At 43.1% G+C, this 21325-nt stretch overlaps 1 protein-coding gene across 6 annotated transcripts in view; it reads right to left on the reverse strand.

Annotated features, from left to right (window-relative positions):
- Positions 1-14927: 14927 nt before the first annotated feature.
- Positions 14928-21325, reverse strand: part of LOC100023014 (tyrosine-protein phosphatase non-receptor type substrate 1) — a 73892-nt gene continuing 67494 nt past the window's right edge. For all 6 annotated transcript variants that reach the window (XM_056812375.1, XM_056812376.1, XM_056812377.1 and 3 more), the window contains exon 9: positions 14928-16169. In XM_056812375.1, the coding sequence (XP_056668353.1) occupies positions 15903-16169 (267 nt within the window). In that variant the 3' untranslated portion in view covers positions 14928-15902. The remainder of the gene's footprint in view (positions 16170-21325) is intronic.

Raw genomic sequence — 21325 nt, forward strand, 5'->3', positions numbered from 1 at the left:
TTGAAATAATCAACAACTTTAGCAAAGTTGCAGGATACAAAATAAACCCACATAAGTCATCAGCTTTTCTATATATCTCCAACATAGCTCAGCAGCAAAAACTAGAAAGAGAAATCCCATTCAAAATCACCTTAGACAAAATAAAATACTTAGGAATCTATCTCCCGAGACAAACACAGGAACTATATGAACACAGCTACAAAACGCTCGCCACACAACTAAAACTAGACTTGAGCAAATGGAAAAACATTAACTGCTCATGGGTAGGACGAGCCAATATAATAAAAATGACCATCCTACCCAAACTTATTTATCTATTTAGTGCCATACCCATGGAACTCCCAAAAAAATTTCTTTACTGATTTGGAAAAAACCATAACAAAGTTCATTTGGAATAACAAAAGATCAAGGATAACCAGGGAAATAATGAAAAATAACACTAATGAGGGGGGCCTAGCAGTCCCAGACCTCAAACTATATTACAAAGCAGCAGTCATCAAAACAATTTGGTACTGGCTAAGAGACAGAAAGGAGGATCAGTGGAATAGACTGGGGGCAAGTGACCTCAGCCAGATAGTATACGATAAACCCAAAGATCCCAGGTCTTGGGACAAAAATCCACTATTCGATAAAAACTGCTGGGAAAATTGGAAGACAGTGTGGGAGAGACTAGGAATTGATCAACACCTGACACCCTACACCAAGATAAATTCAAAATGGGTGAAAGACTTAAACATAAAGAAGGAAATCATAAGTAAATTGGGTAAACACAGAATAGTATACATGTCAGACCTTTGGGAAGGGAAAGACTTTAAAACCAAGCAAGACATAGAAAGAATCACAAAATGTAAAATAAATAATTTCGACTACATCAAATTAAAAGGCTTTTGTACAAACAAAACCAATGTAACTAAAATCAGAAGGAAAACAACAAATTGGGAAAAAATCTTCATAAAAACTTCTGACAAAGGTTTAATTACTCAAATTTATAAAGAGCTAAATCAATTGTACAAAAAATCAAGCCATTCCCCAATTGATAAATGGGCAAGGGACATGGATAGGCAGTTTTCAGATAAAGAAATCAAAACTATTAATAAGCACATGAAGAAGTGCTCCACATCTCTTATAATCAGAGAGATGCAAATCAAAACAACTCTGAGGTATCACCTCACACCTAGCAGATTGGTTAACATAACAGCAAAGGAAAGTAATGAATGCTGGAGGGGATGTGGCAAAGTAGGGACATTAATTCATTGCTGGTGGAGTTGTGAACTGATCCAACCATTCTGGAGGGCAATTTGGAACTATGCACAAAGGGCGATAAAAGAATGTCTACCCTTTGATCCAGCCATAGCACTGCTGGGTCTGTACCCCAAAGAGATAATGGACAAAAAGACTTGTACAAAAATATTCATAGCTGCACTCTTTGTGGTGGCCAAAAATTGGAAAACGAGGGGATGCCCATCAATTGGGGAATGGCTGAACAAATTGTGGTATATGTTGGTGATGGAATATTATTGTGCAAAAAGGAATAATAAAGTGGAGGAGTTCCATGGAGACTGGAACAACCTCCAGGAAGTGATGCAGAGCGAGAGGAGCAGAACCAGGAGAACATTGTACACAGAGACAAACACACTGTGGTATAATCGAACGTAATGGACTTCTCCATTAGTGGCAGTTTAATGCCCCTGCACAATCTGCAGGGATCAAGGAGAAAAAAACACTATCCATAAGCAGAGGACAAACTGAGGGAGTAGAAACACCGAGGAAAAGCAACTGCCTGACTATAATGGCTGAGGGGACACGACAGAGGAAAGACTCTGAGCGAACACTCTGATGCAAATCCTAACAACATGGCAATGGGTTCGAGTCAAGAACACATATGATACCAGTGGAATCACGCGTCGGCCACGGGGGTTGGGAGGGAGGAAAAGAAAATGATCTTTGTCTTTAATGAAAAATGCATGGAAATGATCAAATAAAATACTATAAAATAAAAAAAAAGTGTTTCATAACTGCAAATTTTGTAGAAATGTTGACTAGTGTTCTAGTTAATAATAATAAGCACTAGAGCATAACTAGTATTACTTTGTCTGTGCCTCACTAGCAAAAACCATAGGGTTCTAAACTTGAAACTAGAAGGCACTGAGTCCAAGTCTTACCTTGGATATTTATTAGCTGTGTGATTCTAGCAAGTGACATCTCTGAACCTCAGTTTCCTCATGTGTAAAATGAGGGGATTAGATCTGATGATTTCTGAGGTCTCTTGGAGAGAGATGATCTATGATCTTATGAACTACAAAGTACTAGATCTAGATTTACAAGGTCTAGATTCCAATCTTGGCTCTGCCACTTTTCTGACTAGTTAATCTCATATTTTATAAGTATCAATTTCATCCTTGCATAATGAGGGGGGTGAGGCCAGTTATATAGCACAATGTATAAAGCACTGGGCTTGGAGTTGAGTTCAAATCTTGCATTAAGCACTTCCTAGCTGTGTAATCTTAAGTCGTCACTTAACCCTATTTGCCTAACCCTTGCCCTTCTGTCTTAGAATTGTTACTAGGACAGAAAGTAAAGGTTAAAAAAAATTTTTTTAAGGAAATGAAGATATTAAATTATATTTAAAATTTTATGCTTGTTTCTTGCTTGCTCTCAGCCCTTTCCAGTATAAAAATGACCAAGTCATAGAATCATACCACCCACAAATAATCACGAAAATGGCACAGAAATAGCACCAAGAAATCTACATCAGAGAGATAAGTCTCTGAGAGGGGTTGATCTTAAGGTTCTGAGAAACATTCATTTTGCCAAGAAACACAAGAAGAAGCTAAGGGAGAAAACAGTGCCAAAGTCATCAAGGCTCAAGCAGAGGCCATTAATGTCTGGAGCACCAAGTCTTTTAAGGTCCAAGATCATCAAAGTCAATGCCTGGTTTGCTGGCCCCAAGATGGCCACCAAGTATCCAAACCTTAGGTTTGGCCAGCACCAAATGCACAGGCACCAGAATCCCAAAGCCTGACTCTCAACTTGCCAGCCCCAAGTCTCCCAAGCCCACTGACCCCAAGCTCACTAACCCTGAGGCTCCCAAGCCTACTGACCCCAAACTCACTAACCCTGAGGCTCCCAAGCCTACTGACCCCAAACTCACTAACCCTGAGGCTCCCAAGCCCACTGACCCCAAGTCTCCCAAACTCACTAACCTTGAGGCTCCCAAGCCCACTGACCCCAAGGCTCCCAAGCCCACTGACCCCAAGGCTCCCAAGCCCACTGACCCCAAGGCTCCCAAGCCCACTGACCCCAAGGCTCCCAAGCCCACTGACCCCAAGGCTCCCAAGCTCATTGACCTCAAGGACACCAAGTCTGACATTAAGGTTATCAAGTCTAATCCTAAAGCCACCAAGTCTGAATCTAAGGTCATGAAAGATCAGGGATTTATTTCCTCTCTACTCTACCTAGTAACCCCTATCCTGTTAAATCCACCTATCCTAAGGTGCTGGGGCTAAGACAACTAGTCCCAAGCCTTTAAAATAGATGCTTCAGGCAGGACATGTTTAAACTATCATTTTCCCCCTCAGCCAGAATATGATTATTCACTATTTTGTGCAAATAAAGGAAATGGTGAGTCATAATAAATAAATAAATAAATAAACAAATGAATGATGAATGAACATCTAGCTAAATAGAACCCTATGATTCATCAATCCTGATGAATTGATGGGGTAGATGTCTAAGAAAGGATTAGAATTCAGTAGAGTTCGGTTCTCTTACTCCCTTTTTCAGCCACCTACTAGTTATATGACTAATCAATATATCTCTGAGTGAAGTAGCACAGGTAGGATTATTCCCATTTTACAGATGAAGAACTGAGGTTCAGAGAAGGAAAAAATAACCCTTCCCATTTCCACACCTGTGAAATGGGGATAATAATGGAAAACGTTGGATGGATCTAAGGAGATCACAATGCAAACTGTCAGTCGAAATCCCAACATGGGTTCCTGTGATTATTATTATTGCCAGCCTCTCAGGGTGGCGGGGAGAAAATGTAAACCATCATTATGTAAACCAGATTTTTTTTTTCACCCACGGCTCCCCCCCACCCTGTTTTAAGGACAATTAAAATGCAAGATGTGCTTCAAGTAAGAGACCGACTCCGGATTTAATTGCCCCAAGAAAAGAAATTCCAAATGAAAGGTCCTATAGTAATGCCCGCGCATTCCCCTCGTGCTGTAGTTTTATGTCGCCGCACATAATATTAACTTTAATGCTTTAATCTGCATGTGCAAAGTGTCCAATTTATAGCCCGGGAGGGAGACATAACAGAATGTGGCTGACGTGCCCCATCACGGGGGTGATTAAACTCTCACCCTTAATGTGTTTTAGTGACATTTAATGACCGTGCAAGCCAAGATACACATAGGAGTCCTGCCGCAAAGAATGATGTCAAGGAGATGGATGCCCAAGCCCTGGCGGCCCGGCGGCTCAGGGATGGAGAGGTTCAGGAAACAGAAGGTCTCGATTGATGGCTTAGGAATCCGGAGTCCCACGGGTTTCGGCATAGGCTCGGCAAGTGTCCTTGAACCGGGGCCAGACCCACCTGGGGGGCCGGAGGAGAAACTTTTATTGCCCAACCCGCCCGCCCTCCTGCAGCTTCCGAGGCTCCCTGGATCAGCATCAGCAATGCAGGAGCTGTGCACTCTGGGTGTGGAGAAAGCGTCCCCCATCCCTCCCCCCACTCCATCCCTCCCCCCACCCTCCAGTCCACTCTGGTTTCCAAGGCTCTAGAGCGCTCTGTTTTCCTTCCAAGGGCTTGTTATCAGGCTCTTGGCTGTCAGAGGACATTTTCTCCCCAGTAGCAGGCCCACACGCTGAGTGAGATCAATCACGGAGCATTTATTGATAAGGTGTAGTGGGAAGAATCCAGGGCAGGAAAGGAGAGAGGGTGGAGGGAATCGGGCGTCCTGGGCTCAAGGGCAGGCTTTACGACCTTGGGAAGGCACTTGTAAATTTGGCAAACATTTAATAAGCGACTACTAGGTGCCAAGCCCCGATTAAGCACCTACTACCTGCCAAGCCCCGAAGAGACACAAATAAACTAACCAATCCCCAAAAGACCGTCTCCAAGTCTTCTCTGGAAGAGAGATCATAGCCTAGTGGGGGACTGGAAGGCAATAACCATTCAGGAAGCGCTTACTATGGGCCTCTGGGATACAAATAGAAACAAAAAGAATAAAAGGTCCCTGCTCTCAAGGAGCTTCTATTCTAATAGGAAAAGGCAGCTGAAAAAAAAAACGAGAGAGGAGAAAGTCCCTGGGAAGAACAGGGGCAAGTGAGCAGTCCGAAACCCAGAGCTGGGGGGGAAACAAAGCTCCCTGCATGATCACCAAAGAGAGAAAGGGGCCAATGCGGAGGAGGGATGTGCTACTGGGAAGAAGCCCCGGGAGGCTTAGGTGGTTCCAGGATGAGAAGGCAGCTGATTCAAGACGCAAAGACCTGAGAATCAGACAGAAGCACCATCGGGAGACCATGGGACTGGTAAACAAGTGTAATATAAGGGAGTGTATGACAGAGCAAATCAATGATACTTTCCAGACCTATTTTTATATTATTCCCCTTCGCCCATTATCTTCTTCAACCAAATCAGCCTACTTACTGTTTCTTGATCTCAGTCCTCCCTCTCCTGCCTCCTTCACTGCGTAGTGCTACCCTGCATGCTGGAAATGCATTTCCTTCTCATTTCTGTCTTTTAGAACCCTTAGCTTCCTTGGGCCGGGTGCAGATGCTATCACCTACTGGAGTCTTCTCCATCCTCTTGGTTTATTAAAGCACTTTCCCTCTTTCTCTCCAATAATATCATTTGCCTTGTTTCTTTAAATACTAAATCCCTCCCTTTATAGCTTGCCCCTTTCCCCCAATCTGGCTCACAGTGGGCACTTAATAATTTCTTGTTAAATTGCTGAATAGAATCTAGAGAAAATGATGTGGGGTGGGGTGGGTGACTAGGCGGCTCAGTGGATTGAGATCCAAACCTAGAGATGGATGTTCCTGGGTTCAAATATGACCCTATGCCAAGTCAGTTGACCCCTGTTGCCTAGCCCTTACCACTCTTCAATACACAGTATTGATTCTAAGATGAAAGGTAAGAGTTTTTTTAAATGGTGTAGGACATTTTGAAGAGTAAAAAGAATACTGTTAGTCAGGGGTAGGGCAGCATCAGTGAAGTCTTCATGAAGAATGGAGCATACATACAAGGGCTGAGATTTGGGGTGTTAGAGATGAGAAGGCTGTGCTAATTTAAATGACCTGTTGGTCAATTTTCTCTACCAAAGCCTTCCTCTATTGTTTCACATTATTAATAGTATGGGGGTGACTTGGGGCTCTCCAAGGCTACACCAATGGAAAACCAGCTCTGGCAGGCCTTGCTGAGCTGGAATAGATTTTGAGTAGAAGTCCCCAAGTACTGTCTGTCTGCCATTGAGGGTCAGCCTAACTAAGTTAGGAGAGGTTCATTATTTGAAGGTTGGCTGCCAGGAAATGGCATCTTTTCAGCCACAAGAATTCATGGAGACCATCTATTCAGGCACTGAAGAGTTTTATTTAATTTAGTTTGCACTGATTTATGCATATGTTGTCTATCCTATTAGAATGTAAGGTCTCTGAGGGCAGGAATTGTTTTTGTATCCCAAGCACTTAGCACAGTAAATGCTGGCTGATTGATTGTTTGATTGGTCGGTTGTAATCTGCTTCCAGGACAAAGGAACCCCAATTCTTCAAAATCATAGCTCAGCAGAAATGTTGAAGATTTATTGTTCTGGTCCACCGGAGAAAAGGCATTACCATGATCCTTAATTCTATATCCTAACCTCCAGTCAGCCAGATTTGTAAAGTATCTGCTCATTTAACAATCGCATATATTACATGATACACAACTAAAGGTCTTTCTCTTCTTCTTGTAGGTGGTACCTCACTTTCTCAAAACTGCTTTTCCCCAAACCATTTGGATCCACTTCCTGAAATGCTTCTTTCTCTGACAAATAATCTCTTTCATGTGCTCTTCTCCTCAAGGGAAGAAAAGTAGCTGAACCCAAAGGGGCTGAGAGCCAGGAATCTTGAGTGCTCTAATTCCAACCCAGACACTTGCACAAGTTCCTCCTTAGGACCTGGTATTTGTGCTCACACATCATTCACTTACAACCAGATGGATTCTTGGAGGTTCTCCCAAATACCTCTTCCCTTTCTGCTCTTCTTTCTGCCTTTGGTGGGAGGCTCTGGAACACACACCTTCTATTTGAAGAAGCTACTGCCTGGGCTGGTATTGCCAAGGAAGTTGGTTGGAGCACAAGTAGTTATTCATTCCATTAATTTGCTCAATAATTATTAATAATATACTGTGTGCAGAGCCCTGTGCTAGATCCTGGGGAGGGGGGGTTGGGTACAAAGTATGGTCAAGATAGTTCCTGAGGGCACCTAGGAGGCTCAGTGGATTGAGAATCAGGTCTAGAGATGGAAAGGTCCAAGGTTCAAATCTGAACTTGGGTACTTCCTAGTTGTATGACCCTGAGCCAGTCACTTAACCCCCATTTCCTAGCACTTACCACTCTCCTGACTCGGAACCAATACACAGTATTGATTTGCATCTCTCTGATTATAAGAGATTTAGAACACTTCTTCATGTGCTTATTAATAGTTTTGATTTCTTTATCTGAGAACTGCCTATCCAGGTCCCTTGCCCATTTATCAATTGGAGAATGGCTTGATTTTTTGTACAATTGATTTAGCTCTTTATAAATTTGAGTAATTAAACCTTTGTCAGAGGTTTCTATGAAGATTTTTCCCCAATTTGTTGTTTCCCTTCTGATTTTAGTTACATTGGTTTTGTTTGTACAAAAGCTTTTTAATTTGATGTAGTCAAAATTATTTATTTTACATTTTGTGATTCTTTCTGTCTTGCTTGGTTTTAAAGTCTTTGCCCTCCCAAAGGTCTGATATGTATACTATTCTGTGTTTACCCAATTTACTTATGGTTTCCTTCTTTATGTTTAAGTCTTTCACCCATTTTGAATTTTATCTTGGTGTAGGGTGTCAGGTGTTGATCTATTCCTAATCTCTCCCATACTGTCTTCCAATCTTCCCAGCAGTTTTTATCGAATAGTGGGTTTTTGTCCCAAAAGCTGGGATCTTTGGGTTTATTGTATACTGTCTTGCTGAGGTCGCTTTCCCCCAGTCTATTCCACTGATCTTCCTTTCTGTTTCTTAGCCAGTACCAAATTGTTTTGATGACTGCTGCTTTGTAATATAGTTTAAGGTCAGGGACTGCAAGGCCCCCATCATATGTGGTTTTTTTTCATTATTTCCCTGGATATCCTTGATCTTTTGTTATTCCAAATGAACTTTGTTATGGTTTTTTCCAAATCAGTAAAGAAATTTTTTGGGAGTTCCATGGGTATGGCACTAAATAGATAAATAAGTTTGGGTAGGATGGTCATTTTTATTATATTGGCTCGTCCTATCCATGAGCAGTTAATGTTTTTCCATTTGCTCAAGTCTAGTTTTAGTTGTGTGGAGAGTGTTTTGTAGTTGTGTTCATATAGTTCCTGTGTTTGTCTCGGGAGATAGATTCCTAAGTATTTTATTTTGTCTAAGGTGATTTTGAATGGGATTTCTCTTTCTAGTTTTTTCTGCTGAGCTGTGTTGGAGATATATAGAAAAGCTGATGACTTATGTGGGTTTATTTTATATCCTGCAACTTTGCTAAAGTTGTTGATTATTTCAATTAGCTTTTTGGTTGAATCTCTAGGATTCTTTAAGTAGACCATCATGTCATCTGCAAAGAGTGATAACTTGGTCTCCTCCTTGCCTATTTTGATGCCTTCAATTTCTTTTTCTTCTCTAATTGCTACTGCTAGTGTTTCTAGTACAATGTCAAATAGTAGAGGTGATAATGGGCATCCTTGTTTCACTCCTGATCTTATTGGGAATGCATCTAGTTTATCCCCATTGCAGATGATATTAGCTGATGGTTTTAGATATATACTGTTTATTATTTTTAGGAATGACCCTTCTATTCCTATGCTTTTGAGTGTTTTTAATAGGAATGGGTGCCAATACACAGTATTGATTCTAAGAGAGAAGGTAAGGATAGTTTTTAATTAAAAAAAAAGGAGTGTTCTTGCCCACAAGAAGCTTATAATTTAGTATGATAAAGAAAACAGTACAGGGGAAAGTATACTGAATTTTGAGTTGGAAGATTCGTGTACAATCTTGGCTTTATGACTTCCTGTGTGGCTTTGAGTGTTACTTCCTCTTCAATATGTAAATAGAGGAGGGAGAGTTGAAGGTCAGACTAAGTAATATCTAAGGTCCCTTCAAGATCTCTGAAGTCTTATGATCTACTATGAAACAAACTCAGGCAGCTATCATGCACAAGATTACCTGATCAATGCAGTAGAGACATGAAAGAAATAATACTATTCAAGGACTGAGGAGGGAAAGTTTTTGCAACCAGGAGGGATCAGGGAAGGCTTTTTGGAAGAAGTGGTATCTGAGCTGAGATCTAAAGACTGGACCTTCAACAGGTGAAAAGGAAAAGGGAGTCATTCTAGAATTAAGGAGCAGTGATAGCAAGGCAGAGCTGGAACTAGGAATTTGTGTACCTTGGGCAAGTATCACAAACCTAAATGTGCCTGAGGACAAATGGCATGGGGTATGACTTCAGGTGAACATTGTCTATGTTTGTCAGTGAGTGGGTACTGGCAAGCTGGGAGCAGTGGACACTGACCTCTGAGGGAGAGATACCCAAGAATGACTGTGTATAGAGCATGATGTATACTCCACAGTGTGGAGTAGAAACTCACCATGATTCTCCACCTGGTGGCTCCCTAGTAAAATTTAGCCTAACTTACCTACTGTACTATTGAAGGAAAAGTGCTGTCTCTGCCTTCTACATTTGGCAGCCTTTAAATTCAGTGACATGGGACTAAGCCCAGGTGCCTCTCCCTAGTTCTGGTGAAGGCATAAGACAGGTGAAGGCATATGCTCTTAAGGCAAAAGAGTAAATGAGTGAAGGAAAGGCTTTAAAAAGGCATCACACTATGAAGGGGGGTGAATTAAAAAAAAAATGGAATTATACTCATTAGATATTAGGGAACCAATAAAGCTTTCTGAGCAGAGTAAAATGAACAGATCCATATGTAAGGAGGATTCTTCTGGCCTGGTCATGAAGGACAGATTGGCACAAAGAGAGGGCACAGGCTGGATCCTCCAGTTGTTTTTGATGAATAGACTGTATCCCTGACTTAAGTCAAATACATTCCTGAGGCCCCAAGGGAGCCAGGGCTAAGTGAGAAATATGGATGGATTGTAGTTAGACAGATAACTGTTCACAGGCTATTAGAGGTGAAAGGAAACTTAGAGAGGACCCAGCCTTGTCCTTTTGTTGGGGCAGTGAGGTGGTGAAATGGATAGGGTGATGGGTCTAGTGTCAGGAAAACATATCTCCCCGAGTTCGAATCTAGTCTTATGCACTTTACTAGCTGTGTGATTCTGGGCAAGTTATTTAACCCTGTTTGCCTCAGTTTCCTCATCTATAAAATGAGCTGGAGAAGGAAATGGCAAACCACTCTCATCGCTTTGCTAAGAAAATCCCAAATGGGGTCATGAAAAGTTAGACAGGACTGAAAAGCGACTCAACAACAACCCTTTTGTTGTAGAGGTCTAGAGGGGGAAGAAGTGACTGACTGCCCAAAGTCACATAACATGTCAATGACAGAACTGTTGGAACTCAGGTCTCCTTATTCCTAAAATAGTGCTCTCTCCATTATGACATGGTCCCTCTCACGACATCAGAGAGAACTATAACAGGCAATTCATACAGATGGGGCAAGTTAAACAAAATGGTGCCCTCAGTTCCTTGAGGTGGTTGGGGGAAGGGGAAGACAAAGGCCCCAGGGTGCTGCAGTGGGAAGGGCAGTCAGAGGAGGAGCTCTTCTGGGAGTGCAACCACAGGGAGAAGGATCTGCCCATTCTGTAGTTTCTTATTTTAGCCTTATTGCCAACTAGGCACTAAACTATTGTTTTTATGCTCTTAAGGACTGCATGTGCTTTCAGTGACTGCTAAATTCAGTGCCCTGGGGAAAAACCTCAGTCACCCTGCCCTAGTTATGTCTCTGATACCAGTAGGAATTCATTTTCCCTTCTGGAAAAATAAACTAGAATGTATGCCCTCCTGATAGTGGATTATTAATGTCATCTTCCATAATGCCTCATTATTATTATTACTACCCCTGTGTGGGAGTGCAATCTTAACAGAAAACCAACAATACCTCTATGCTGTATACACATACAAATCACGGAAACTTGATTGGAGGTAGAAGGGCATTTTGAAAACTTTTACTGTGATCCCTCAAAGTAGTCATGAGGAAACAGTTTCAGAGGAGGGAAAGGACTTGCCCAAGATCATAGAACCAGTTAGTGGTATACACAAGGCTAGAATCCTAGTCCCACCATACCACACTGTCCTGAGAATCTCAGACTTGATAGGGACCTTAGCGGGAAGCTGGGTGGCTCAGTAGATTGAGAGCCAGTCCTAGAAATGGGAAATCCTGGCTTCAAATCTGACCTCATTAATTTCCTAGCTGTGTGATCCTGGGCAAGTCACTCAACCCCCATTGCCTAGCCCTTACCTCTCTTCTGCCTTGGACTCTATATCCTATTAATTCTAAGATGGAAGAAGGTAAGGGTTTAAAGAAGGGGGTGGGGAACCTTAGAGTATATCTTGCTCAATTCTTATCTGAATCAGGAATTTCTAGTATTTCCTACGGTTGGGCAATGAATCTACCTAAATGCCCACAGAAGCAAGAAACTCATTACCTCCTGAAATGGCTCTTCTTCGGTTGCACAACTGTAACATTTAGGAATTATTTCTTCTCATTGCCTTCCTGTCACTTCTCTGCTTTGCTCAGTCTCAATTTCTGGGGATTGTCCCTAAGTTTGTGGCCACAGTGGTATTCGGCTCCTTTCTCTGTGACTTTGTCTTTTTGGTTCCTATGATGCCCAAGTTTTATCCCTCAACCCAAGTAGTTGCAAGGATGATGGCTGAGTGCCAGGACATCCTTTCTGCTCCAGTGGTTTCCTGACATTTCACTGCTGTGCCTCATCAGCTGAAGTCAGAGAGATTAGGAGGAAGGGAAAACTCCACAAAAACTCAAGATGAAAAGACCCAAAGAAAATGTTGTTTGTGTCATGTCTTGTTAGAGGAAGATATGGAATCAGGTCTAAATCTTACAAGTCACCCTACTGAAAATTGAGAGGTAAGGTAGAATTGTGGATAGGAGGCTGTTTTTGGAGTCAGGAAAATTCTGAGTTCAAATCTTACCTCAGACATTCTCAGGCAAGTTATTCAAACTCCCCATTCTGGTTGTGTCTTCCGTAACGCAAAAGGATTGGATTAGATGGCCTCACATGGCCTTTCTAGATCTAAATCTATGACCCAACAGTCAGAATAGCATGGCATTAGGTGGCAGTGGATTGTGCAAAGGGCACTACTGGATTTGGAATCAAAGCCTCGAATTCAAATTCTAGATTAAAAATTTCCTAGCTGTGACTATGGGCCAATCATTTTAGATTGTTTGAGCCTCTCAGTTTCATCAACTGTAAAATGGAGTTAATCACACCTGTCCTATTGAACTCATAGGGTTGTTTGTTTTAAGTACTAGACAAATGTATGTTATTATCATTATAAATGTGGGCAGCAAGGAGCAACTAGGTGGCACAGTGGATAGAGTGCCAAGCCTGGAGTCACTGAGGACCTGGGTTCGAATTTGGCTTTAGCCACTTCCTAGCTGTGTGACCCTGGGCAGGTCACCCCATATGCCTAGCCCTTATCCTTCTGTTTGAAAGAGTTGTTACTAAGCTAGAAAGTAAGGGTTTAAAAATGGATGGGCAGCAAGTTCTCCAGGAGCTTGGCTTATGCACCCATAGCAAGTCAGATCTAGTCAGGGGTGTGCAGTCACATACCATGGGAAGAATCCTGATCTGGGCAAGTGCCATTGCTTCTCTGGGTCAGCTCTCTCCTCTGTGAAATAAGAGGCTATGGCAATGGTCTTGAAGATCCCTCCTACCCCTTTGGCCAACACAGACTTAGACCATAGCCATTAAAGATATAGACACAGACAATAGCTCTTTTTTTCCCAACTTTTCAAATTATTATTTCCCGGAAATCTTTATTACAAAAATATTTTGCAAGCCAAAAAAGTTTAAGAAGCAAGTATATACAAATCGGGGCCTGGCTCCGTCCTGGTGTTCTTCAAAGAAACTTCAGACACTGCATTTCTTTGCATATTTCTATTTCTTCCTCACCTGAACGCCATCACACAGCTTACGCACACATCTCAAAGCAGCTGAGCTAAAGCTAAAGCTCCCTATTTCCTTTGGCCTCTTTCCATCCTCCCCACCCACCCCATACCACCCTTTACCCCCGATAAAAGACACACAAAAAATGATGGCACCAAGAGAACAAGAGAATCTGAGAACGTTCTCCTCAAATACTATGGTGTTTCCAGCGAAGGAGTGAGAGGGAGGGAGGCAGTTTGCAAGCCGACATTTTTGGGTTCTGGAAGGACCTATATGGAAAAAGGGAATGATTTCACCAGATGTGCCTGGCTGGGGGTTGTCGAGCCACCTAAAACAAACCCCACAAACGAACTGATTGCAGCGACAATTACAGTCGCGCTGCATGTTTAATCAGATACTTCCTTGACTTCTTCACATGCCAGACAGTATGAGCCTTGTGCTGGGAAGCACAATGTTGCCCTCAAACAGCTTTGTTCGTGCCAGGAACATGAAGTCTTCAAGAGAAAGGGGTCACTTGGGGGAGGTGAGGATTCTCTCTTTAGGCCAATGCCTTTTGTTTCTGACTCATCTAGCCAGGAATTCTGGACAGAGCTGTTGGACCCTGGGAGAGTGGGGATAGATATTTGCATTTAGCTGGAAAAGATTGAACAGTTAATATGTCAGCACAGTCAAAACAGGTCATGCAACATCTGCCCTCCCTGGATTCCTGGCTTCACCATCCTCTCACCCCATCAGCCTTCCATCTAGGAGATCTGTTTCACAGTCTGAATGACAGGATGGTAATTGGTGTCACTGCTGGAAAAAGCAGAAGAAGCCATTAGCCTATGCCACAGCTTTGGAGATGGGAGGACAAGGGAGGAGCTGAGACTGGCTTCAGTGCCCTCCAGTAACTCCCTGTTTCTCTGTCTGGTCCAGCTTCACTCTGGCAGTTGCAACGAGCAGAAACAGAAGGGGACGTCCTGGAGAAGACAGGTTTCAGAGCTGTGGCATCAGCTCTTTAACTGCTTCTGCAAGAAGAACAATTCCCCAAAATGGTTCCCTGGACTGCAAAATCATAAAGTGCTTTATAGAGATTGGTAGCAAATCTTCTCATTTCCATTTTTCAGGTGGAGAAACTGAGGCACCAGGCTAAGTGACTCACACAGTGAGTTAGTGTTGGAGCTGGGTGAGAACTTGGTTTCAGCATTCTCAGGCATGCTATCCACTAGCTCACACAACCAAGGATGCTGCCCTGCAAATTGCTAGACATCGTCTCAGCAGTTCCACTTATGGCATAGGTCGAGTTTAGAAGCTCTATTGGTCATAGGGCGCTTGCTCCATCCCACTAAAGCCATCATTGCCAATTTAATCACACTCAGAAAGCTAGGTGCCCCCAAGGAATAGCTGGACTGTGGCTATCTGCCCAGTAATCTTCTGGTACTATATAGAATCCTGTTTTTGCTTCAAGAAAACTCATCCTGAACAGCAAAGGATAAACCCTCCTATACCCTGTAAGACTCAACCATGTGTAACACTGGACTTCAACACATGACAAAGAGCCAATATAATGCTTAAAAAAAAAAAAACAACCACAGATCAAAATTTCTAACACCTTGGTTTCAAGATTGCACATTTCACATTTCTTAATTTACAGGAGTAAACAGCAGCGAGGCATTGCTGTGTTAGTGTGGGCTGGAAGCAAAATTCAGGTCTAGAAATGAGAGGTGTGTCTGTATGTAGTTACAGCTGTGACAACTGAGTTTTGGGGAAGGGTGTCCAGGGGAGCGTCAAGTCACACATCAACGAGGCGGTGTGAAAGTGGGTGTTCTTATTTAATCTGAAGACCCACTTCTCCTGACAGATACACCAAGTCTGTGCCAGAACACAAGCAGGAGAGCTGAGATGCCAATCTCACTAACGAGGTCACAACGTTGTCCTTCCAGCCTCTCCCTAGACAAGACGATAGCATCCGGAGAACCATCTCCCAGAGCTACGTGCAGTCACTGGTGGGTTGGGGGAAGAGAGGGTCGGCTTTTCCTTCCTGTTTTGCCCTGGAAGGATGTGGTTGGGGGCAGGGGTGGGGAACCTGGAGTCAGTAACTGTGTTACTGAAAAGCCATGAAGGTGATCTGTCTAAAGAGAGAGCTCCCATCCCAGCTGGGAAGGCTGGGCTGGGGCAGGGAGGGGAGCCTGAGCTCCCAGGCCATTGTGATGTCACCACAGTGGGGAGGAGCAGCATTTCCCAGATTTCTGTTCTTTTATTCAACTCTAGTTTTGGAATGTCACTCTCTGCATTTGGAAATGTTTGATACTTTGCTTGCCCCAAAGCCCTTGGTCCCTTGGTGGAAGTGCACACCAAGCTCATGAGTTAGTGTACAGTGGAGAGCAATGCGGGGCCATCTTCCCCCTCATCGCTGGGTCCCAAAGGACACAGCAGCGTCGCCGTAAACAGAGATTGGCAGGCACTTCCACTGCACTTCCTGGGAGGTACGCTGCCAACTTTGTATGGCTCTAGTGAGAGCCTTCCTGATCCACCGCCGCCGTTGCATGAAACCAGCAACCCAGAGGCGGCGTTCACTTCCTTTGGACTTGGACACTGGCATATTCTGAATATGATTCTTCGGGTCTGGTGGTAGCCTTCTTGGATGATCGATTCAGGTGGACCATGTCCAGGTCTGCGTAGGTCAGGTTATCCTCTCGTTGAGGGGATGGGCCGGTCTGGATGCTGGCGTACTCGGTCTGGTTGTTGCTCTCCACGGCTCGAGGGGCGCTCTTTTTTCCTCTGGGCAGGTTCAGATCTGCATATGTGATGTCATTGTTGATATCATTGGAATCCTGAATCTAGATGACACAGCAACAGAGAATTCAGTCAATGATACTTAGAAGTAGATGGTAGGAGCTGGAAGAGAAGATGGAGACTATCTAACACAGCTAGGTGATGCAGTGGATAGAGTGCAGGGTCTGGAGTCAGGAAGACTTCTTCTCCTGAGTTCCAGACTCTTACTAGCTGTGGGACACCAGGCAAGTCATTTAACTCTGTTGGCCTCAGTTTCCTCATATGTAAAATGAACTGGAGAAGGATATGGCAAACCACTCTAGTACCTCTGCCCAGAAAACCCCAAATGGGATCAGGAAGAATCAGACATAACTGAAAACAACTGAATAATAACAATAATATCTAATTCAACCTCCTCATTTACTGAGAAGGAAACTGAGGCTCAGAGGGGAGGAGATATTTGCTCAAGGTCATTTGGCTAGTGAGTGGTAGAGCTGGGATTTGAATTCAAGTCTTTGACTTAAACTTCCTATTCTTCCTCCTCTTTGATGGAAATCACTGAAGTCTGAGAAAATGTGCTAAGGATGAGGCAGCTAGGTAGCTCAGTGGATAGAGAGCCGGGTCTAGAGTTGGGAGGTTTGGGGTTCAAATCTGGCCTCAGATACTTCCTAGCTGTGTGATCCTGGGCAAGTCACTTAAACCCCTTAACTCTTACCGTCCTTCTGCCTTAGAACCAATGCATAGTATTAATTCTAAGACACAAGGTAAGGGTTTGAAAGAAAAGGAAAAGAAGTCAGGGAACAGTGCTGTCAAACAACAAGTATTTATTGGGACTGACTTGCGGATCTCTATTATTGTTTCCAGCTTTAAATCCTATGAATATATCTAAATTATGTTTGACAGCCCCTTCTTTTAAGCCACCAGTGACACAATGGCCCCACTCTTTGTCTTCTGTAATATGATTATCTAGGATTCCATCTTATTCCGAGATCTCTAGCAGTTTGGTTTTCCCCCACTGAGCTCAGTTGACTCATTCATTTATGGGAAATGTATCCTAATAGCATTCTGATCCTGAAAGCAAACTGATATGTGGTAACAGGAATCCTATGTGAATTGAATAGCTGAACTTGGTCCTGGTGATGAATCTTGCTTACACTTGTGCTACTAGAAGGATGAACTATTGATTGTAGAATGTTAGAGCCAGAAGGGATCATGAAACACAGAATGTCAGAACTGGAAGAAATCCCAGAATCAAAGAATTTTAAAGCTCTCTCAGAGGACTCTCAGAGAAGCAGGTAGAGAGAGCTGGACCTGGAGCCAGGGAGACCTGAGTTCAAGTCCTGCCTCAGGCTTTTCTAGCTGTGTGACACTGGACAAATCACTTACTCTCTCAACCTCAGTTGGCACACCTGTAGAATAGAGTTAATAATAGCTGTGAGGTTTTGTAAACCTTAAAGTGCTATAGAAATGCTTGTGATTATTTGTTGTTATTGTCCAGTTATGTCTGCTTCAGTCATGCCTGACTCTTTGTGACCCCATTTGGAGTTTTCTTGGCAAAGATACAGGACTGGTTTGCCATTTCCTTCTCCAGCTTATTTGACAGATGAGGAAACCAAGGCAAACAGAGACTTGTCTAGGGTCACATAGCTAGGAAATATCTGAAGCCAGATTTGAATTCAGGAAAATGAATCTTCCTGACTCCAGGCCTGGCACTCTATCCATTGAGCCACCTAGTTGCCCCATATTAAAAATTGTCAGGTATCAAGTGATAACATGTGTACAACCTAGTGGAATTGTTTGTCGGCTCTGGGAGGGGGGAGGATAGAGGGGAGAGAAAGAAAATGAATCACACAAACATGGAAAAATATTTTAAAAATTAAAATAAAAAATTATTGTTGTTCTCCTGTATTTTTATTAAATATTTCTCAATTATATTTTAATATGGTTCAGGCCCCACTTAAGAGTATTGTGTGCTGCATGGCATGTGTTTGAGACCTTTGATCTAAATCCACCACTGTTTTCTTTTCTTTTTTTTTAGCCCTTACTTTCTGTCTTACAAGGTATGGATTCTAAGACAGATGAGCAGTAAGGGCTAGGCAAGTGGGGTTTAGTGACTTGCCCAGGGCCACACAGCTAGGCAATGTCTGAGATCAGATTGGAGGCCAGGACATTTTGACTCTAGGTTTGGCCCTCAATCCACTGAGCTACTTAGCTGCCCTTTTCTTTCTTAAAAGCAAACAAACAAAAAATCAGCCCATACCTTCTGTCTTAGTATCAGTTCTAAGATAGAAGAGTAGTAAGGGCTAGGCAGTGGGGGTCAAGTGACTTGCCCAGGGTCACACAGCTAGGAAGTGTCTGAGGCCAGATTTGATAGCCACAGAGCTACTTAGTTGCTCCTGTGAACAGTACATGACATTTTATCAAACACTTTGCTTAAACCCAGGTAAACTATATCCTCTGATCTACTAGCTTAGCAACAATGCCAAAAGGTTAGTCTGGCACGACCTATCCATGAGCCATGCTTGGCTCTTTATAATCACTGCATCCTTTACTAGCTAGACATGACCATTTCTTTAATGATCCATTAGAGAATGCCCCCCCTAGAAACTGAGTAGAATCCATTGGCCTATAGTTTGTAGACTGTTCTCATGCCTCCTTCTCAAAGATGGGTCATTGGCCCCGTTCTCATACCACAGAATTTTTGTTTTCTACCTCTTTCCAAGATTGCCCATGGTGGCTCAGAGACGGTACCTATTGGTTCTCTGACTGTCCAAAGACATCACTGCATGGAGCCAGACGCTTTGAATTCCTCAAGGGCAACAGGGGTAGTAGTGAGGAGTATGGAGGAGGTGGGGAGGGTGGCTTTCTACTATCTTTTTACTTAACTTGGAAATGAATTTCCCATTAGCCATTTCAGAGAAAATAGAGAAATACAACGTGAACAGTTCTCTTAGGTCACTCTCCATTCCAAGCAATAGTCTTACCCATTCTTTAATCTGCCTTCCCCCTAAAATAGATGAAAATCTCTTCTTTTAAGAGGACTATTTGGCTCAGTGGCTAGAGAGCCAAGTCTGGATATAGGAGGTCCTGGGTTCAAATCTGACCTCAGATACTTCCTAGCTGTGTCATCCCACACAAATCACTCGACCCCCATTGCCTAGCCCTCACTGCTCTTCTGTCTTAGAATTGATATGAAGGATGGAGTTGGTGTGAGGTCATGCAAAACCTTCCCCCACATTAGCCATATACATATCTTTTTTAAAAAAAATCTCATTTGGTTGGGGATGTCCTTGTGTAGCTTCCCATCCCCAGGCTGGCTTCCCTTGTAGAATTTTAGCCCATCAGATCCTACCTAGTTTTCCCCTGAACCCTCTGAATGCTGCTTTCCTAAAGTCTAAGCTTCATAAAAATTAAAAAAAAAAGTTTAAGATTCACGTCAGACAGAATCTCAGCAGCCACCCAGTCCTTTCTAGCTATTTATTTATTTTAACCCTTCTCTTCTGTCTTAGAATTGATACTAAAGATTCTAAGACAGAAGATCATTAAGAGCTAGACAGTTGGCACTAAGTGACTTGCCCAGGGTCATTCAGCTAGGAAGGCACCCAGATATTTAACAAAGGAAGAAACTGAGGCCCAAAGAGGGGAAGTTCTTTATCCTAGGAAACACGGAGAGTTAGTAGCTTAGCTGAGACTCATCTAAGGCTCATTATTGCCGGACATGTTCTTTCTACAGGCCTTCTAATAAAAAATAATGAGTTTGTTAGAGCGACATCTTTCTAACACTTAGCAATCATCCTTGCTGAAGGTGATCCGGTGCCACGGCTGGCGAGCCACAACCATTTGCTATTGTCTGTGCTGTCTTTGATCAATGGACAGAGCACCGTGTTCCAGGGTTTCCACGCTCTGTGCTGTCACCAGCACCAAATTCACTACCAAAGATTAAATCTAAAATATGGGTGAGGATGGAGAATGTCAAGCACGACCAGAGCAAGCCTTTGCATTGTGAGTTAAGGGATGGGCCTGAGGACCCACGCGTGCCCTGCCTGTGCTGTGTTCCCCTCAGGGAGGAAGCGTCAGCCAACAGTAACTAACTGAGGAAAAACCAAGAAGCTAGGGAAAGATTGGTGAGAGGACTGGGTCTTGGACAAGGTCAATTGTGCACAATCTCACCACCAAAGAAACAAAAAATATAGAAATAAATTGGCTGAATTATTATCAAATAGAGGAAGGCAGGCTATCACAGTGGAAAGGAGGTGGGGAGTCCAAAGGCTTGGGTTCAAGTGTTGGCTTGGAAGGGCAAGTAGGTGGTTCAGGGATAGAGCACCAGGCTTAGAGGTAGGAAGTCCTGGATTCAAATCTAGCCTCAGACACTTTTTAGCTGTGTGACTCTGGGCTAGTTATCTAACCCCCATTGTCTAACCCTTATTGCTCTTCTGCCTTGGAACCAATACCTAGTATTGATTTTAAAATAAAAGGTAAGGGTTTGAAAAAAAAATCTTGGCTTGGACTATTATTAACTGGGTGATTCTAGGAAATTAATATGACTTTTCTGGCTAAGTCTTGGTTTCCTAAACTATAAAGCAGGCATCATTTTATTTTTGTAAACCCTTACCTTCTGTCTTGGAATACTGTGTATTGGTTCCAAGGCAGAAGAGTGGTAAGGGCTAGGCAATGGGGGTCAAGTGACTTGTCCAGGGTCACACAGCTGGGAAGTGTCTGAGGTCAGATTTGAACCCAGGACCTCCCATCTCTAGGCCTGGCTCTCAATCCACTGAGTCACCCAGCTGCCCCCTCCCGCCCCCCCCCCCCCCCAGGGCATCATAATATTTACTACGTGCCTCACAGTACTGGTTTAAGGAAAAAGGAGGCAGCTAGATGGAAAACCTGAATTCAAATCTGACTCAAACACTTGCTAACTCTATTACCCTGGGCAAATCACTTAACCTCAGCGTGCTTAAGTTTTCTCATTTGGAAAATGGGGAAAATAATATTGTGACAATCAGCTGAGGATATGGGTAAAGCACTTAGTGCAGCGCCTGGCACGGAGTAGGAGCTATAAAAATCTGCATTGTTGTTATTTAAAGTCTTAAAGCGATATGGCTCATGCCTATCCAGAGGGTCCAATGTAGAGTCTGAAGTCGGGAGCTATTTACTGAACTGAATCTGGATCCTGAAGCTATTACACGCACAAAGTATGGCCCAGACCTCATTCTCCGTCATC

Source organism: Monodelphis domestica, chromosome 1, assembly GCF_027887165.1.
Source record: "Monodelphis domestica isolate mMonDom1 chromosome 1, mMonDom1.pri, whole genome shotgun sequence".
Classification (NCBI taxonomy): Eukaryota; Metazoa; Chordata; class Mammalia; order Didelphimorphia; family Didelphidae; genus Monodelphis; species Monodelphis domestica.